Source organism: Lissotriton vulgaris, chromosome 2_1 (assembly GCF_964263255.1).
Source record: "Lissotriton vulgaris chromosome 2_1, aLisVul1.2, whole genome shotgun sequence".
In the NCBI taxonomy this organism is placed as follows: Eukaryota; Metazoa; Chordata; class Amphibia; order Caudata; family Salamandridae; genus Lissotriton; species Lissotriton vulgaris.
In genome coordinates this window covers 2,112,046,076-2,112,065,479 of record NC_141687.1, presented here as the reverse complement: position 1 = coordinate 2,112,065,479, position 19,404 = coordinate 2,112,046,076, and the positions used below count along the sequence as shown (strand labels likewise).

General features: G+C 41.7%; 1 protein-coding gene across 1 annotated transcript in view; it reads right to left on the bottom strand.

Moving 5' to 3' along the window:
- LOC147733785 (transient receptor potential cation channel subfamily M member 1-like) overlaps positions 1–19,404 on the bottom strand; it is a 220,837-nt gene that overhangs the window by 157,067 nt on the left and 44,366 nt on the right. Inside the window, exons 5-6 of the mRNA XM_086958380.1 lie at positions 14,877–14,927; positions 2,807–2,842 (exon numbers count right to left, since the gene is read on the bottom strand). Of these exons, the coding sequence (XP_086814506.1) occupies positions 2,807–2,842; positions 14,877–14,927 (87 nt within the window). The remainder of the gene's footprint in view (positions 1–2,806; positions 2,843–14,876; positions 14,928–19,404) is intronic.

Sequence of the window (19,404 nt, the reverse complement as noted above, 5' to 3'; positions counted from 1 at the left end):
ATTTAAGGGCAGATTTACGTTACCTGGCGCATCCCTGGAAATCAGCAGGGATGCGCCAAGAAACGTGCGACACGCAATGCCATTGTTGCACCACAACAGATGCGCCGCATTTACAATGCGGCATGCCATGGCGCAAGGATAGGCAGATGCGTGTGGCATCTGTCGGCTTCAGGTTGGAGCAGTGCTGGAGTTGTGTTGTGGGTGAGAAGCAGGCATGCAACACCCATTGGGCTCACGAGGCTTCAGCCCCCCCCTTTGTGTGTGTCAGTCCGAACTGACACAGCTTTGCGTGCAGCGACCATCAAATTGCAGCCGCATCCGAGTACTTAACAGGTCTTTAAAAGACCATTTACTTGTAAATTAGGCTTTTGCTGTGTTTTCACCCCTTCTTACAAACACTCTGTCTATGGTTGGAAGAATTAGCCCCCCACCCCAGAAATGTGGCTCTAGTTGCCTGCCTGGCACGACGCAACTCCAGCACTGTGCCAACCCGGCCTATCTTCCACATGGTGCGTCACATCTTACGCCTGCTTCAAGCAGGTGCAAGGTTTTGACGCAGCGGGGTCGAAAATGTGACTGAGTGAAATCTTGAAGATTTCACTCAGGCACTTTTCCGAGGCATTCCTGCACTAGAAAGCCCTCCCTGCGGCGGTAAGCCCACATGAAACCTGACGCAGGTTACATGTGGCGCAGGCCTTTACAACGTGACGTAGCTCCCTTGATGTGTCACGTTGTAAATCCCCTGCACCATGGCGCTTGCTTTACGCTGCGACAGAAGTGACTCAATGGCTGCGCAAAAGTGGCGTAAGGTGTTTGTAAATCTGCCCCTCGGTGCTTTAATTTTTTTACATCTCCAGCACATCCACAGGACCAAACTCTCACGAGTTGAAGCGCTGAGATGCAATGGGACTTCTATATAGTGTTTTTATAAGATACATTTTTCTTATAATAGAAATTGGCAAAAGTGAAAAACATTTTGGGGCAGATTTACAAGCCCCTTGCGCCACTTTAAGTCACTTTTAACATGGGAAAAGTGACGCAAAAGTGGCACAAGTGGTTTGTAAATCCGCCCCTTGGTGTAGAAAAAAAAACCTTTTAAGATGTATGAATGTTTTTTCTGTTCTTAACAAGTTTCATTTATTGTTGAACTGTGACATTCTTCACTTCCTGGAGTTTTATTCACAGCTGAGCTTGATAGAACTGTTTAAATGTAAGGAAAAGGCAGAGCGGGGACCCGGGAGGTACTGGACCAGAAAAAACCCGAAGTCTATTTACAAAGGCATGTACATATGCAAATGGTCTTTAACGACCTGTCAAAAACTTGGGTATGCTGGAGGTAAAACTTCAGACACTGCCCAGTCAATCCCACAGCAGCTCGAGCTGCACTGCAGCAGCCCGGGCTGAGACACAGACGGGGAGGAGGGGGGCTGAAGTCCTTGGGCCTGGGCAGAGTAATTGGAAGACGCAACCCCCTTTCCATCGCTCCACGGCCCCCCCGGGGGTCGCGCTCCAAAGCTTGAAGACCCCTGCCCTAAGGGCATATATGTTTGCCACATGGCACAGTTGAAAAAAGCACAAAATAGCTTTTTTTAAAGTTTTCGATATTTACCACCAACTATCAGTTGGTGGTAAATACCGAATCCTTAATACACATGAGCACTCTTAAATGTGCTTGCTACATATCATCTACCAATTCGGTAAATATCGAATCGGTAAATACCGATTCGGTAACATCGGATTCGGTATTTACCGATTCGTATTTACCGGATCGGTATTTTTTGGGCTCCTACATTACAAATTCCCAATACCGGTCGGTAACGGCCGAAATTCAGTGATTTCGGCCGTTACGGACCGGTATTGGGCGACCTCCATCTGGCCCGAAATGTCCAAATGAAAGTCCTGGTCTAGATATAAGGACATAGCTATACATGCTGTCATGTCGTAGCACCTTCGTTTTAAGTGTCAGTATATTGAAACATATGAAGCACGGCAATGTGTTTATTAGTAGTAGTAGTATATACATGAAATAAGACGGCGTGGACACGGGTTAACAGTATTGCCACCCGCCCATCCGATTCTTTATATTTGGTGTAATACTGGAGGATTTGGTTTACAAAAGGAACAACTTTTCTCTCTGTCATCGAAAGTCGGTTTTAATAATGCACATTTTGGGTTCTTACTCCTTTAAATGCATACAAGTGGAAAGATGTTAGGATCCCTCAGTGCTCACTTTTGTGTGCCTACATACATGTCTGATCAATGAGTTTGTATGTCAGTGCACGAATTAAACACATTCCAAGTAGTTTTACCTTTTAATGACCATTGCAGTATATCTGACATTAAGGTGCAATAGAAATGTGTTGTTACATTTCGATTTGGTCTTCATAACTGCCTTGTTCCTTCCACACTCACGTCAGTATATTGTTTAACATCATTTTACATGTAGAAGGTATCTTAAAATGTACATTTATCATAGCTAAATCCTACTTTCATATTGCTTTAGATTCTATCTAATACCTGCCAATTCTAGTACTTTATCCAGGATTCATGCACAGGAACCTTTATATGAACCCATACTTCACAGGTAGGTCATCATGTAAAGTACTTTGCTTTGCTCCTATTGTGGAATTACAGCGGCTTAATGTTAACATTCGGTGGTAAGATTTGGGATCCGCCTCTGTTTATGCCATGGTTTAAATAGTTTGTAGAACATTATTCAGTTTACATAAATCTATAGAGTGTTGCACAACTGCCAGTCTAACTAGTGGTATCTAAAAGACACAACAGTCCAGACAAAACAAATCACCTCCATGTGAACCCAACTGAATCCCCGAGTTATTCGCTGCATGATTGGAAGCCATTGCATGGAGATGGAAGCAGGAGAGAGATGAATGAACAGACATGAAAAACAAGACAAGGACAGTTAATCCATGTGAACAATAGGAAATGGAAAATGAACAGTAGTGAAACAGACAGTGTTAATTCTTACACAAGAGCCACAAAGCTTAGAGTGGGTCATGAATTATGATACACTTCTAGCCACCATGTGTTTTGCAGACACCCCTACTATTCAAGGCATGTGATCAGTTCAAAATGTGCAGGGCACAGGCTTAATTCTGCCCATCGCTATCTTTTATTAGTGAAATCCACTTCAATCTAAATCTTCCATTTTGTTCTCAAGTTATAATTATCTCCATGTAACTAACTACTAGAAAGCTTTGAGTTTCCACTTCATATTAATCAATATTTAAATCTTCCATGTTATCCTTAGTTTATGATCATGCACTTGTAACTCATAGAAAGCTTTGAGCTTCCTCTTCGTATTAATCTATATCTGTGATTGACTCAATGGAGTGCCTTGCAGCGAGACAGCATTTCGGCTTCTATCAATGACAGCGAAACACATGTTGGCGGGCTTTGAAGATGATTTAATGGCAATTTGAGAAGAAAGAACATTGTGAAGATACGTTTATCAAAACAAATCTCTGTTTTCTATGTGAAATGGATAGACTATTATTTTAAATATATTTTTGAATGTTTATGAAAAAAAAATGTTGTTGGTATTCCATCCGCTCAGAAATGCATCTAATTTTATTGATCAATACTACAATCTCCCTAAGGGCCTGGGAGGCAAAGCACCAGGCTTTTTCTTAGTTTACAACATTACGTTTAGCAATATACTTGTGTGTGTAACAAATATGTGCCTCTCTACTTAACCCCTTCCCTGCGCAGCAAATTCTGCCACAGTGTGGGGGGCTGTGGGTGAGCGCGGTGCTTCGGTGCTCATGACGGCTCCATGTCGTCATGAGTCACGGGCGGTGTGTGCTCATGACGGCATGGTTCTGTCATGACTTCACCGCTCATTCATTCGATAGAACAGGCCGCGTGGGAGGAGCGGAGGTGGCATGACAGCTCCACGCCGTTATGAGCAAACGCTGCCCGTGGCTCAGCATGCAACAGGTTAAGGAAAACCACTCCATACATTAATATTAACTTTGAAACCCCCTGCATCCCCTATTCGTGTAACCGCAATAAGATTAATAATTAGGAAAAAGAAAAGTGCAAAATACTCACTTTCACACTGCCAAATTTGGTGGGTTTATCCCAAAGTGTTTTTTAGTTTTAAAACTGTAATCCCCAAAGGCATGATGCTCAGCAAAGTACAAAACATCAGCTGAATGAAAATACACCAAAGTGAACAGCCTTGTAGTAGTAAGTTCTATTTGATGCCTTTCCTTGGGTGGGCGAATTTTCTTTGGCTCTTATGAAGGTTAGCAGAAAAGGTAAGTACTGGTTGTGCATGCATGTATTTTGTACAGCCATTACACATCTTCAGCAACATGTGGAAAATAAAACAGACAACACAACAAAACGGGATCACACAAAATATCAAAAGGAGCGTTGTGATTGGATGTATGTTTCCTTGCCTAGGATTGGGGGCATTTCTTGGTTTGGCCCACCACCCACAGATTTGTTGAAGGGCGTGAAAGGGTTTTATCAGCCAACCACTTCCCACCTCGTCCTTGCTAGGTGCCCCCAGAAATTCTACAAGGGCTACGAGGATTTATATACACCTGCAATCTTATTGGCTTCCACCCTGATGCCATAGTGTGGCTACCCGGAGACTGAGGGATAATCTTCCTAGAACCATGTAGTAGAGGCATGCAGATCTATAGGTAATGTGGCTTGCAGTTACTTAATTAGGTGGTCGGGAATTGCTAGAGCATCTCATCCCTCCTTGATACTTGTAGAAGACTCCTGAGGCTATTAACAGGGAGAGGTTGGGATGCCTGAGGGTTGCTGGAATGGCAATAGATAGCCCTCACTAGTGCTTCAACAAGGCAAGGGGTTTGGGGGCTTGGCAAGATCACTCCCACCCTTGTCCAAGGAATCATTCATGCAATCACAATGCTGTTTTCAAGGTTCCCAGTCGCAATTCATGGCTATGCTTGTTGATCCTCTATGTGTTGCTGAAGATATGTAACACGAACAAGTATGTATGCCCATATATACATGTATATATGTATGTGTATATGTATATGCACATATATATATATATATATATATATATATATATATATATATATATATCCAACAAACAAGGTTTCCCGTTTAGAAGAGCCACAAACGGGTATATATATATATATATATATATATATATATATATATATATATATATATATATATATATATATTCACTGAAAAAACCATAGGTTTCACACCAGTTATAGTTAGTTGGAAATTTTACTGACATAAATCCATTGAAATTCCCACGTTATAGTTAGTTGGACTCACTATAACTTGCGCGCCTGCAATGCACTGCTGATGACGTCACATATTACATCACTCATGACATGGTTAGTGACATCACTCATGACATCACTGATGACACCATCCAGTGAATGTGTGTCTTTCTGAAAAATAAATATGTTTTATATATGCATATGTAAAGGTCGATGGAATAATAAATGTTTAAATAAGTGTCTTAATGGATGTTTTTAAAAAAAAAAATTGATTGGTTAACTGCTTATTAAGTGTATCTTAGTGAATACATATATTAGCGAGTAATGTTTAAATATTTAAATATATGTATCAGTGTTTCACTTTGTGTATAAGTGGCTGCATGGGTTGGTGAGTAGCTACATGTGTGTGTATATGGGTTATTAGATGTTTTTTTAGTATCAGTATGAGTGTCTGTATGGTTTGGTGGGGGTATTACTTAGCACATAGATGTATCAATGACTGACTCACTGTTTGTATGTGTTTTGAAGACAGCATATGTGCAAAACTGTATGGGTGGATGAGTGTGTATATGTGTGTGTTAGTGAGTGAATGACTGTCTCACTAGTGTCTTTATCAGTATATGTTTTAATCTAGTATATGTGAGTATTGATGTATATAAGTGAGTATATGTGAGAGTGAGAGATTGTAAGAGTTCCTGTTTAAATAAGTATGTGTTTCTATAAGTGATTGTTTAAGAGAGTAAGTATGTGTAAGTTTCCTTAGAAGTAAGGTGGTAGTGTGTGTATAGCTGTATATGCAAATAAATGGATGTTCCATAGTTTATTTGCATGTGTGAGTATGTGTGCGAGTAACTTTTGGATGACTGTCAGTGTGTAACAGGATGTATATGTGTATCACTACATATGATGAGTGAGTATATGTATGAGTGACTATATAGAACTGTTGGCGAATGAGTGGACGTGTATATAGATGGTGGAATTACTGAATTGGTTGTTGTAACTAGTATGGGTATCTCCATTCTTTTGAAAATGTTAGTTTCTATTTTTGAATATGTGTTTCAAGGGTTACATTACACTGAAAACAGGTCTGTCACTCTGTCACAAGGATGGTGTGACGTCATCAGCAGTGCATTGCAGGCGCGCAAGTTATCGAGAGTCCAACTAACTATAACGTGGGAATTTCAATGGTTTTATGTCAGTAAAATTTCCAACTAACTATAACTGGTGTGAAACCTATGGTTTTTTCAGTGAATTTAATAGGTTTTTTAAATGCTAATTCCTAACTATAACTGGTGTGAAACCTATGTATTTTTCAGTGAATTTCATAGGTTTTTTAAATGCTAATTCCTAACTATAACTGGTCTGAAACCTATGGTTTTTTCAGTGAATTTCATAGGTTTTTTTAATGCTAATTCCTAACTATAAGTCTCACTTTATAAGTAAGACTGGTAGCGCTCTAGTTGTTTAGAACACTCGGGTACATTCTGTCATTGGGCTACAGTTGGGCTACATCTGGCTGATATTTGGGCTATATTTTTTTTTTTTGTCTCTGGTGGCCATCTTTGGGCTACATTGGGCTACATTTGGGCTACATTTTGGCTCTAACATATATATAGCCCAATGTAGCACAATATATATTTTTCCAAAGTAAATTTTCGTAAAAACCACTTAAGAATAGGGCTACCAGTTCCTACAATTTTTCCCAATTTGTTTTTTATTTTTTTATTTTTTTATTTTTTGCTTTGGAGCGCTCCCGGTGCGCGCCCCGGGGAGCGCCCCGAAAAGCGTACTTTTATAAAGCGCCCCGGGCGCGCTCAGGGGAGCGTCCCGTAAGCGCCAATATCGCGAACGAAAACATGATCATGACGCATCGCGTAGCCGCGTCCGCGTGATACGTATGGCGTAAGCGCACCCGGAAGCACTCGAGCGAATACGATCGCGCAACGTAAACATCTGACGCGCTTACGCGACGTGACCCGGGCCGCGCCCTCGGGCGCGCCCCGGGGCGCGTCGGGTAATGTGACCTGAAAATAACAATTTTCATTGGTTCATAACAGTTTTGGTTTCATAATGATGAAGCCCCTGGTCATGTGACCTGAAAATAACACTTTTCATTGGTTCAAGAAATTTTTTTTTTCAAAAGGATGAAAGACCCCACCTTTTTTCCTTATTCTGACTTTGTCCTTTGACTTAGGAAGACCTGTTTGTAGCTCTCTCTACTTTTTTTTCTCAAAATAATGGCTTCAGTAGTAGCAGCAGCTGGTGCATCTGCACCACCACCACCACAACAACCACCAAAAGGACCTCCTCAAGATATCATTGGTGGTCTTCAAGAAGAGGAAGAGGAGGAGGAGGAGGAGGGGACTTCAAGATGGCTGGAAGAACACAATACCCCATACCAGCCAAGACCACACATTATTTGGGAGTTTTTTACTCTCCCAGAGGGGGGAAAAAAAGTAAATGCACCCAAGGTCAGTTGCAAAATTTGTGGCATGGAACTTTCCAGGGGAAACCCAAATAAAAAATATTCATTTGGGAACTACACAATGATACGCCATATGCAGCGCAAACATCCTATAAACTATTCTGCTGCAGAAATGAGGGAACTGGCCAGTAACCCTCCCCGATCAACAAGAACCAGCTCAAAAAGGAAACAACCCACTGCGTCTGCACCAGAGGAAAGTGAGACGATGCTGTGCATTTAGCCCCGATTTGCAGATTTCAGAATTTTCTGTACATTTTGTGGGAAGACCATCTCCTACGGAGAACAGAGCGTAAAGCTCATCGTCCTTGCTGGGGACAACCATAAATGCCCCAATCAACCCTAATTTTTTCTTTTCTTTTAGTTTTTTGCTCCAGTTGAGCCATTTTCAATTCCCTGTTTTTTCGTTTTTCCCCATGAAAAATACAAAAAAAAATCTAAAACTGTTCAGAAAATCCAAAAAAAGTACAAAACGTTCAAAAAACAATATAAAAAATATAAAACAAGAAAAAGAAGAAAAAAACCCAGTTCTTTTTAGAACTACCTCCAATTTCTAAAAAAAGGCAACATTTTTAAAAAACTCTATCATTCATTTTTCCTCATGGTACGCTCCCCGGTACGCTCCCCGGTGCGCGTACCGGGCACGCCCCCCGCGCCAAACCCCCCAAAAAATGTTTTGCCCCGCAGGGCCCTTTTTAAGCCCCCACATCAAACCTAGGCGGTCAGGGGGGATCTACCCTGCCCCCTCATGGTAATTTCCCCCTTTGTTTTGGCCACCTCTTGTGTCTCGATACTACCGAGACACAAAATGGCGGCTGCTCCGGACTGTTTCAAATGTTTACAGACACCGAAGAGCCAATCAGATTTCGTGCGCACCTCGCGTGTCGCGCCCGGGGCGCTCCCCGGAGCGCGTGCCGGGGCGCGCCTACAGATATATATATGTTTTTAAACCTAAATTTCTCAAAATCTACTGGAGCACATATCTTGAGACATAGCAAAGGCACATCGGGCTACCAGTCCCTACAATTTTGCCAAGTTTGGTGTAAATCCATTCAGCCGTTCGGGCTAAAAGTGAAATCGACCGCCCTATGGAAATTAACATGGGGAAAACGCGTTTTGGGACCCCCCTTTTATCTCGGCCCCCGCTTGATGAATCCCCCCCAAACTTTCAGGGAAGGACCGGAACGCCGCGAGGCCATTTTGAGGAAATTTTCAGTCAGATTCGTCAACCGGCGCCAAAGTTATTCCAAATAGAATTTTGAACTTTAACATTGAAAAAAATCCTAACTATAACTACATATATATATATATATATATATATATATATATATATATATATATATATATACGCTACAGACAGGGACTCTCGCTCCGCCCCAATATTGGGTTCATAAGTACAGATTTTGATTGGGCAGAAGTTATTTGTTTACACTGAAAAAGAGTGCTTATATTGCAGGTTTTTTTTCTTGTAGGGACGCACATGCTCAACAGTGCTGGACTGAGTTGGTTACAGTGACAAGCCATTGATCAAAGCTAGAGGCCTGATCTATTTATTATTAAAAGGTACAACAAAGGCATTATTGTGAAAAAGGAAATGTAAAAGCTGATAGGCCTTTAAGGGTGAATTTGTCATTATACTGTATTAAAGCTTATAGGCAGGTATTTTGTTACAGGAAATCTTGCAGTTTCACACAGAGGGCAAAGATTTTGGAGTTGGTCTTCCCCCAAGACAATTACCTGAGGTAAAAGATTTGCACAATGAGAATATTTGGTAGGTCATTTAAGAAAGGGTGGAATGTTGTTTTGCAACTATAACTTTATACATATTTGCAACTTTATGATTACTGAGTGAGGGGCTGTGATCCAGCCAAAATGTTGATTCTCCCAAGTCCAAATGCTGAGTGAGCAGAAGTTGTGTGCTTGTACTAAAAAAGGTGTATTCATCTGTTTATTATGAATAGTTCTGACAAAGGTAGAAGGCCTGACATACGTATTCTGAAATGTAATGCACTTTTTTTTCACCTTGTGGGAAAGCTTATACTCAACAGAGCAGAACTGAGTTGGGTATGGTTACCAGCCATTGATCAAGATTATTGGCCTTATATGGGTATTAGAATGTTCATTTGAAAAGTGCACTATCACCTATCAGGGCATCTTGGTGCTGACATTGTGTGTGTGTTTAGCCTTACCTATGGTAGGCTGGTTAATTGAAACACCAGTTCATCAGCTTCTTTGGAGATTCAAGAAGAGAGTAGGAGGCTCTGATGTGGAGTGGAAGGCCGTTCTAAACTTTAGGAGCCCTGTAGCAGAATGCCTGTCCTCCTGATCTGGTTCTGTGTATGTATTGGATGAATGCAAATAGGAATCCTGTGCTGTGGAGATGCAACGGTTCAGGTAGGTGGGGCCTAAATTGTGCAGTGCCTTGAATGTGTGGCTGTAAGGAGTTTGAGATGAGTGTGTTTGTGTATCAGGAGACAGTGGAGCTCCGTGAGGTAGGGTTTGATTTGAGTTCTGTGTGGGAGGTTGAGGACGAGTCTGGCAGCAGAGTTCTGGATGGTTTGCCGTCTTTTAGTGAGTTGCTTGATGATCCTGACATATAAGGTGTTCTCATATTCTAACTTACTGGTGACTAGAACGTGAGTGACAGTTTTCTAGTGTTGCTTGGAAGCCAAATGAAGAGCTTCCTCAGCATATTCAGGGTGTGGAAACAGAATGAAGGGATAGCATTGACTAGTGCAGTCATGTCCAGTTTGTGGTTGCTGATAATCAGAGGTTCCTGCCATTGGTTCTGGGAGTGGGTGTGGGTCCAAATTTGGACGGCCACCAGTTGAAGTTCCAAGATAAGGTGTTCTAGCAGAAGATTATAACTTCTGTCTTTTTAGTGTTGAGCTTGAGACTGTTAGCATTCATCCAATTAGTGATTTCAGTTATTCAGGCGCTGAATGTGTTTGTTGTGTTAGGGGGCTTGTCTGAGAAGAATAATATGAGTTGTATGTAGTCAGCGTAGGACAGAGTGCTTATGTCATTTGTGCGAATGACTTTGGCCAGTGGGATGATATGTGCTTTGAAGAGTGTACAGCTGAGCAATGAATCTAGAGGCACTCCTCAGCTGAGTTGTCTGGGTTCTGAGGAGCAAGATGTCAGGTTGCCATGATCTTGTGCAGGCACCTGATGAGGGTGGTATGTGAGACTGTGTCAAATACTGTATAGAGTTCCAGGAGAATGACAGCTGCCATGTCACCTCCGTCAAAGATCATAAGGGTTATTATCTGCAGTGGTGATGAGTGTTGTTTCTGTACTGTGGTTGAGCCTGAATCCGGACTCCATCGTGTTAAAGAGCTGGTAGCTGATGAAGTGGTTGGTGAGGTGTCAGTTGATAAGCTTCTCTAAGACCTTTTGACAGGGATGGTAGGAGGGAGATGGGTCTGTAGTTGAAGAGCATATATGGGTCAGCAGCTGGTTTTCTGAACAGAGGTATGATGGAACCATGTTTACATGTGTCCCGGATGAGTCTGAGTTGATGGAGGCATTGGAATGGGTGTTGTTACTTTACTGATCCATAGGAGTCCCTTGGTGAAGGGAAGTATCAGATGGACCCCCAGACTGAATGGTATGTGTGGCAGTGCGATTTCGATGGTGGTGCCCGCAGGCCATAAGGTCAGCGGTAACCACCATCAAAATCCACAAGGTCAGGGTTTATTATTCGGTGAAGTTGAGTTGAGACGGTGATGTGGTCTGGTTGAGGGATGAAGATGCTGCATATGGAGGTGATTTTATTACAGAAGAATTCTGAGAGCAGCTTTTTGCAAAGGTATTGTGAGGGTGTGATGTTTCTGGAGGTGGAAGGAGACATGTTGATATCTTTGCTGATGACAAAGATTTCCTTGCTGTGTTAGTGGCATTGTAAATTTAATCTGCAAGAACTGAACTGTCCCTTTTGTGTTCTGTATCTCCTGATAGTAATGTCCTAGGGCTGGTTTGAAGATGTGTTTATCTGTGGTGTATGATCTGTTGTCTATTTGTGCTCCAGTTGCTTGCAGTGGTGTTTTGTCAGCCTGAGTACCTGTGGGTGGGCTCTTGCCATTGAGATGTTCTTGAGAGGAGCCAGGGTGTCTGGGAATGCGGTGATCCAGCTGTTGAGGTTCTTGATGGCTTTTGGCAAGTGCTACGCAGAAGAGGGCAGGATCCTACTCTTCTTCTGTGATGTTTTTCCATCTCTTGCGGTCGGTTCCAGTGGGTATGCTGAAACTGACAAGGATGTGGTCTGTCCAGGCAATGGTGCTGGCTTGTCAACTGTGATGTTACTGATTGAGGAGAAAATCAGGTCCAATAGGTGTTGGGTGGTGTGGGTGGGTTCTGTAATGTGCTGGGTGAGGTCGGGGTTTCCTAGGTTTTCTAAAAGGGCCGTAGAGTTTGGGTTGGTGTAGCCTTCTAGGTGAAAGTTATGATCTCCAAAGAGGATGAAGGTGCTGGAATTGATGCAGGGATGATGAAGTCTGTGATATCACTGGACAAATTGGTGTGGGGTCCTGGTGGTCCATATACTAGGATTTGCACAATATGAAGTTGGCTGTGATGCAGATCTTGAACAGGAGGTGTTGTGATGTATCAGGTGGGATTAAGATAGTGAAATGTTACAACAAAGGCAGTAGGTCTGACCTATTTATTGTAGAAATCATGCACAAAAGCCACCAGGCCTTTAAGGGTGGATTGTCCTTACACTCTGTTAAAGCTTGTAGAGAGGTGTTTTGTTACAGGGAATCTTACAAATTAATAAAGTAGCCATAGTAGTGGTTTGTTTACTCTCTGAGACAATGCCTAAGAGTAGATGATTTGCACTTTGAGAATCCTTGTGATGCAATTTTAGGAAGGGTAGTATATTATTTGCATGACTGTCATTTTGTACTTATTTGTAATTTTTGGACTACTGATTGTTATGTTATGTTATGTTAAAATTTATGTATTAAGCGCGCGTACGCCCGTAGGCTTCATGGCGCTATCGGAGAAGAACATAACACAGAATAATACTCTAACAGTAAGCCTGTTTAAAAAGCCAAGTCTTGAGAGAGTGTCTGAAAGTAAGAAGATCAGGGCTCTGCCTTATAGGCAGGGGAAGAGAATTCCAAAAGGTGGCTTGAGGGAATTTGGCTCCACCCAAACGTCAATTCCCTGCAGTATATAATTTGATTGGACATAATGTATGTGCTTGTATTGTATTTTTTTGTGTCATGTGAAAGACTATGCTCAAAACAGCAAGACTGATTTGGTTCTGGTGTCAAGCCACTGATTCAGGATACAGTCTACACTGCTTATTACAAAAGGTTACAACAAAGGTGATAGGCCCGACCTAGGTATTGAAAAATTAATATGTAAAAGCTAGTAGGCCTTTAAAGGTGGATTTAAGCTTGATTGGTTGATCTTGAAAAAGTTTTGTCAGATACCATAGACCTAACCGGGTTATTATGAAAAGTTACAACAAAAGCAGTAGGCCTGCCATGCGTATTGAGAAATGTATATATTAACGCAAATAGACCTTTAAGGCTGAATTATTATTACACTGTGCTGAAGGCTGAAGACTTGTATATTATTACAAGGATTCTCACATATTAACTTAGAAAGTACAGGTTTAGATGTTGGGTACATCCAGGCTACACCCTTTTGGGTAGACTATTAAAACTGTGACAGTCCTTGTTAGACTTTCCCAAATGGATTAGTGTCTGCCAGGCCCTTGTAAAAAACACAAAAACATACATATTCATTTTTAGAGAGTCTTCGGGCATGACGTTTCCTGTGAGTGTCAATCTCATGTACTTCTTCCCATGACAGCATACTGCTTAGAGCATTCGTTTACCACATTTTTGCCATTGGCTTTATTGCCCAGTGAGTAATGGAATTTGGTAAGATCACATGTGCACATCTGCCTGATAATGAGTCTGCTTCGTCATCTAGGCTAATGGCCAGTTATTTCGTTTTTCCTTTGATAGATGCTCCCTATTGTTTCGTTTATTCTCTTTTTTATGAGTATCCTGCAGTTTGTCAGTCAGTCCTACTGGGCTGCTAGCATGTACTCATTTCATCTGCAATGTGCTGCATCCTGTGCAACCACTATTTCTGAATTGTCAGGCCATCTAGGAGTTCTACTGACTATAGTGCATCATTTTTTTACCACTCCAAAATGGCCACCATGTTTAGAGGCACTATGTGTTCACATTGGCTTAGTATAATAGTGACACACCATGCACTTTAGCATTCGATGGTCGATGCCCAGTGCGTTGTTTAATGAGTGGCTGCCTTGGAATGGTATTGTGCATAGGGCATTTTTAATTTACAGACCCAAGATGGCCAACACATTTCTTTACACAATGATACACCTAATACAATACCATTGCAAGATAGTTTCACGCTTCTATGTTTAATTTTATTTTTGTATTACAAGCACATGCACCCAAATGTAAGTTTTCTTCTTACTACTCTTATTCTTTGAGTTTATATTCCTTATCCATGTCGAATGTGTGTCTACTTTATTATGAATGCTTAAGTGGAATGAGTAAGAATAGGTGGATGAATAGATGATTGAGTTCAAGAATGAGTGACAGAGTGCAAGCATGATGACGTATTGAGTGCCTAAAGCCATCAGTGACTGAAGAGACACTTTTCATTAATAGCCAGACCTATCAGCATAGCCAATGCTTGTGGCATTGTTTTTCCAATAGCTTTTTTGAACCACCTAAATCTGAGCAGAATTGTTGTGGTTGACCTCAAATGTTATTCAATGTTGGACATAAATGGATCGAGATTTACTCCTGTTTGTGTTAATTGAACATAAGCGCGGACATGTTAATTGTTTGGCTTTCAGAAACGCTATCTATAGTATGTGTCCCAAACAAAACAGCCTTCTGAAATGACCTCACAAAGGTAAATTGCTGTGCACAGAAAGCAGGCGACTCAAAATGGCACTTTCCACTTTGGGTAAAATACATTGCACAATAGGGACAGAGAGTTTGCTGCTCCAGTCCCCTTGTTACAGCAGTGTCGTTTCGAGTCGGACCATAGTGCCTCCTGCTTTTGAAGTAAATCATCATCATATGCAGTGTATTAGCTTAGCGTTCATGTGTGTGCTAAGAGATAATGGAATATAAATGACAACCTACCTTTTTCACGTCCCTGACGAGGATGTGCAGATTATTAGGAGGCCCCAATCTCTGAAAGAAAAATCAAAATGCATTGATCATATACATATTTTCCAAGCAGCTTATACTTCCATTATTATTCATTATGCTTCATATACGTAGATAACTCATGTAAGACATCAAAACTGTCCCTGGTGTACCCCTCGGCCGTTTCCTTTCAGAATCTCTCTGAATTGTGACCACTGCTATGTGTAATGTTAGGCCTCAAACATGATGTTCTCATTTACCATTGCTTCCTATTTTCACTCGTAATAAATGAAACTGACTTGGAAAACATTGGGGCATATTACCAACAACTAGCGATAATTTTTGTCTCTAACTTGTTTAGAGACAAAAATTATCGCCGCACATCGGCGATTTTTATCGCAGATAAACCTTGCTATTAGCAAGGTTTATCGCAAATGCGATAAAAAACGGCCGCAATGCATGAATATCGCTGAAAAGTCAGCGATATTCATGCATTATCGAGCAAATGCTCTTAGCCATGTTATCCACCTCCCATTGGATAACATGGCTAAGAACTGCTCAGGGCAGGTGTTAGCTTTTGGAGATATTCGCGCTTAGCGCGAATATCTCCAAAAGTTGGTAATAGGAGATAGCGATGTTAGGGACTGTTTCCAGTAGCTAACATCTTGGCACGCCCACTTTGCATGTCATTAGTGATAAATATCACTGACATGCAAAGCGGGGCCCAAGATGGTCGCTATCTCCTATTAGCTGTCACTAACTGGTGTTAGCGACAGCTTGGTAATAGGGAGATAATTTTATCTCCGCTTTCTTGGCTTTTAAAGCCAAAGAAGCGGAGATAAACCCCCTTGATAATATGCCCCATTATTCTTCTCCAATGCAATGCACATTGACTCTTCAGGGTCTCCCCTGAATATTCAGATGTATCCGTGCCTTATGAAGGCTTGTGGAATATCAGTGACATGTTTTACAATTATCCACCAATGCATCCAATGGACTCTTACCCGCCCCTGTCCTGTCAGGTCCACTAATGGACCGCTAATATCGCTCTTAATATATAATTTCTTATGTATACGTTTAGAAAGATGACAGCTGTGAACTGCATTTCTTGGAAGCAATATCGATTTGTGAAAACGTGTGAATGTGACATTAGAACAAAGATTTAAGGAAAGTTAACATGCAGTGAAACTACCTGTAAGAAAACCATGCTATTCCAAGACAGAAGGGCCACATCAAAACAGACCTGAATACTTAAGAGCAGATTGTAAATGATTTCAATCAAGGACCCCCAATAACATATTTCAGAGTGAAAACGACTCAAAAACACATGACAACTCAAAACCAATAAAACAGTAGATTATAATCACATTTTCCATCAATGTGCACCAGTGCCTGTTATAAGGAACACTTTGAAACGTCCATCAATGTGCACCAGTGCCTGCAATAAGGAAAACTTTGAAACGTCCATCAATGTGCACCAGTGCCTGCAATAAGGAACACTCTGAAACGTCCATCAATGTGCACCAGTGCCTGCAATAAGGAAAACTTTAAAACGTCCATCAATATGCAACAGCGCCTGCAATAAGGAACACTTTGAAACGTCCATCAATGTGCACCAGTGCCTGCAATAAGGAACACTCTGAAACATCCATCAATGTGCACCAGTGCATGCAATAAGGAAAACTTTGAAACGTCCATCAATGTGCACCAGTGCCTGCAATAAGGAACAATATGAAACGTCCAGCAATGTGCACCAGTGCATGCAATAAGGAAAACTTTGAAACGTCCATCAATGTGCACCAGTGCTTGTTATAAGGAACACTTTGAAACGTCCATCAATGTGCATCAGTGCCTGCAATAAGGAACACTCTCAAACGTCCATCAATGTGCATCAGTGCCTGTTATAAGGAACACTTTGAAACATCCATCAATGTGCACCAGTGCCTGTTATAAGGAACACCTTGAAACGTCCATCAATATGCAACAGTGCCTGCAATAAGGAACACTTTGAAACGTCCATGAAAGTGCACCAGTGCCTGTTATGAAGAACACCTTGGAACATTCATAAATGTGCAACGGTGCCTGAAATAAGTAGCACAGTGAAACTAGTAACACATGGGAGGGTCCAATGACCAATAGGCCTTCAAATGTAGTTCTTGCAAATGCTCGCGTATACTCACAACAATCAAAATAAAAAAACGAATCTTTTCAGCATTTTATTGCTGTTCACCAGATTCCATTCACGTCATGTTAGTCATACTAATGAAGGAAGAGGTGCATGTTACATGTTACATGTTGCACATAGATCAATGCCTATCACCAAACGATGGCAGGATTACCAAGTCAAGAATAAATCACTTGAATACGTCAGTCTCAGATCCTGATTACCTGCCAACATTGACATCATTCAGTTCACCTTGTTTCCAAATGGAGAAGCCCTAGAGTCCAACTTTAGGACACCTCCTCAAATTACTTGTGGAACTGCATATTTCGCTACATACCAGTGGTATGCAGTGGTTTATTATATGCGTTGGCACAACTCCCTTTTTCAAGATAATAGCACAGGTCATGGACACCCCTGCCCAACCTATTGTTCTTGTGAGAGCAGTTATACTTTTCAAGGACAGTACCAATGTTTAGGACCAAGGCTCCCGCATTTGTATTGGAAGAAACCTCAGGGCTGCTATATTTTTCATGGCCAGTTTCAGTACTTTACTTCTAAAGGCGGTACCCACACATTTATGAACAATGCAAATATGGTTAAGATCTCTCAGTAGAGCACCCAAATGTCTTTTTTAGAATTTCAGTAGGTATATTAATTTGTTTTGTGCAGTACAAACGTTCCTCACCAGGGCTGTCATACACAGACAATACAATCCTACTACTTCTTGACAGAGCTGCCAAGGCAGCAGGAATCATGATGAAAATTCTGCCCCTACAAACATGTTCTGCAGGAGGTGCATTGTCTTTGCTGAATATAAACCCACTCAGGTCGATGTGCTACAATCCTGAGAGATCGAATGTGCTTAATGTAAACCATGCATAAGTGTATTCTGTGTCTACAGTTAGCCATAATCAACATCTGTTTGTGTAATTTACAAAATGATCCCACGCCTGAATGTGTTGTACAAGGCACACATTTGTGATATCAATGTCCTTTTTTATCATAGGAAATCTGCCTTTTCAGAATGGTCACCTCGGAATTTTCCTTTTTTGGGACCTTTTTTTAGACCTCTGTGCACGTGTATCCTTGATAGACAACAGTATAGTGCCTGTGCCCTCTTAAGCATAGTTAAATTGGCTTACCGCGATTAACATATTTATTTTGCCTATACGCTTGGAAGTTGAATGCCACCTGTGGATAGCAGCACCAACGGGGCCATCCATAGGGTTGGCCTGTAAAACATGGTGTCAGGCCTACACTGCGTAGCCTGACTGCAGTAGCCTAAACACCTGCTGTCAATCCTGTCAAAGTAACCCTTTGGGACAACTTGCTTTAAAATACTAATAATAAGTCACCCCTAAGTACACTTTGTCGCCTACAAGGTAGGGTATCTGTTAGTTAAAAGTGAAGGTGGAATATGTAAGAAATTAAAGTTGCCATTAAGGTAGCTATTTTCAGTAGCATGGTTGTGGCTGGATCCTAGAAAATGTCAATGACAGATTATAATCTTTAATCCGTAACTACTGATGGCCAACAACGTTAGCTAAGTATTTGGGAACATCGGCTTCACCTGAACCTCCAGGGGGCTAATTAACTGGCATGCCAGTGCTTGACCTGACAGCTAGTATGCCAGTGCTTGGTCATATGTGATGTGAAATTCCTTCCGGAACAGGAACAATAGCCTGAGTGTGCGGAGGTTTTTTCCTTCCCCTTCTCTTGCAAGAAGACCAGTTAGGGTGGACCCTGGAACTTCATAAACTTGTAAAGGGCCCTGTTCTTTCACAAGTAAATATAAGGTGAGACCTCGAAAAGAAAACCCTTTGCCTGCCCAGACAGGATGGCACTGAACCCAGTGGGAGGGGAGTTACCCCCAGGAGTAGTTTGAGTGACCACAGAGAAGCGACTGCTTATTTCCTTAGCCACACCTCTGGGTGGGAACACAGTCTCTGCACAAGAGAAGAAAAGTGTATCCATCTTGAATTTTAGGAGTAATCTGCACTGTGGGATTGGTTACAGTAGTGTAATTAAAAACTGCTGCAAAAGTGGGTAAAGTTGCCCCCGGGTACTTTTACCCCATTTCTTAGGGAGGAGACTGGAGTCATCCCCACTAACTAGCTAGTGACAACTATACATGTGGCATTTCAGGGCACCCTCCTCAGTACACTTTCTGTACCTGTGGAAGATCAGAAAAGGATAGGTTCTTCTGGTGGTGACCTGAGAGGCCTAGACCTGCTCCCGCTTGCACTCAGTACAAAAATGTGGCCAGCAAGGGTCAGTTGGCTGACCAACTGTGTGGCTACAGGGACACAACAAGGTGCAAGAGGCCTTTATTCTGATGTGACCAGCTGACCAACACCA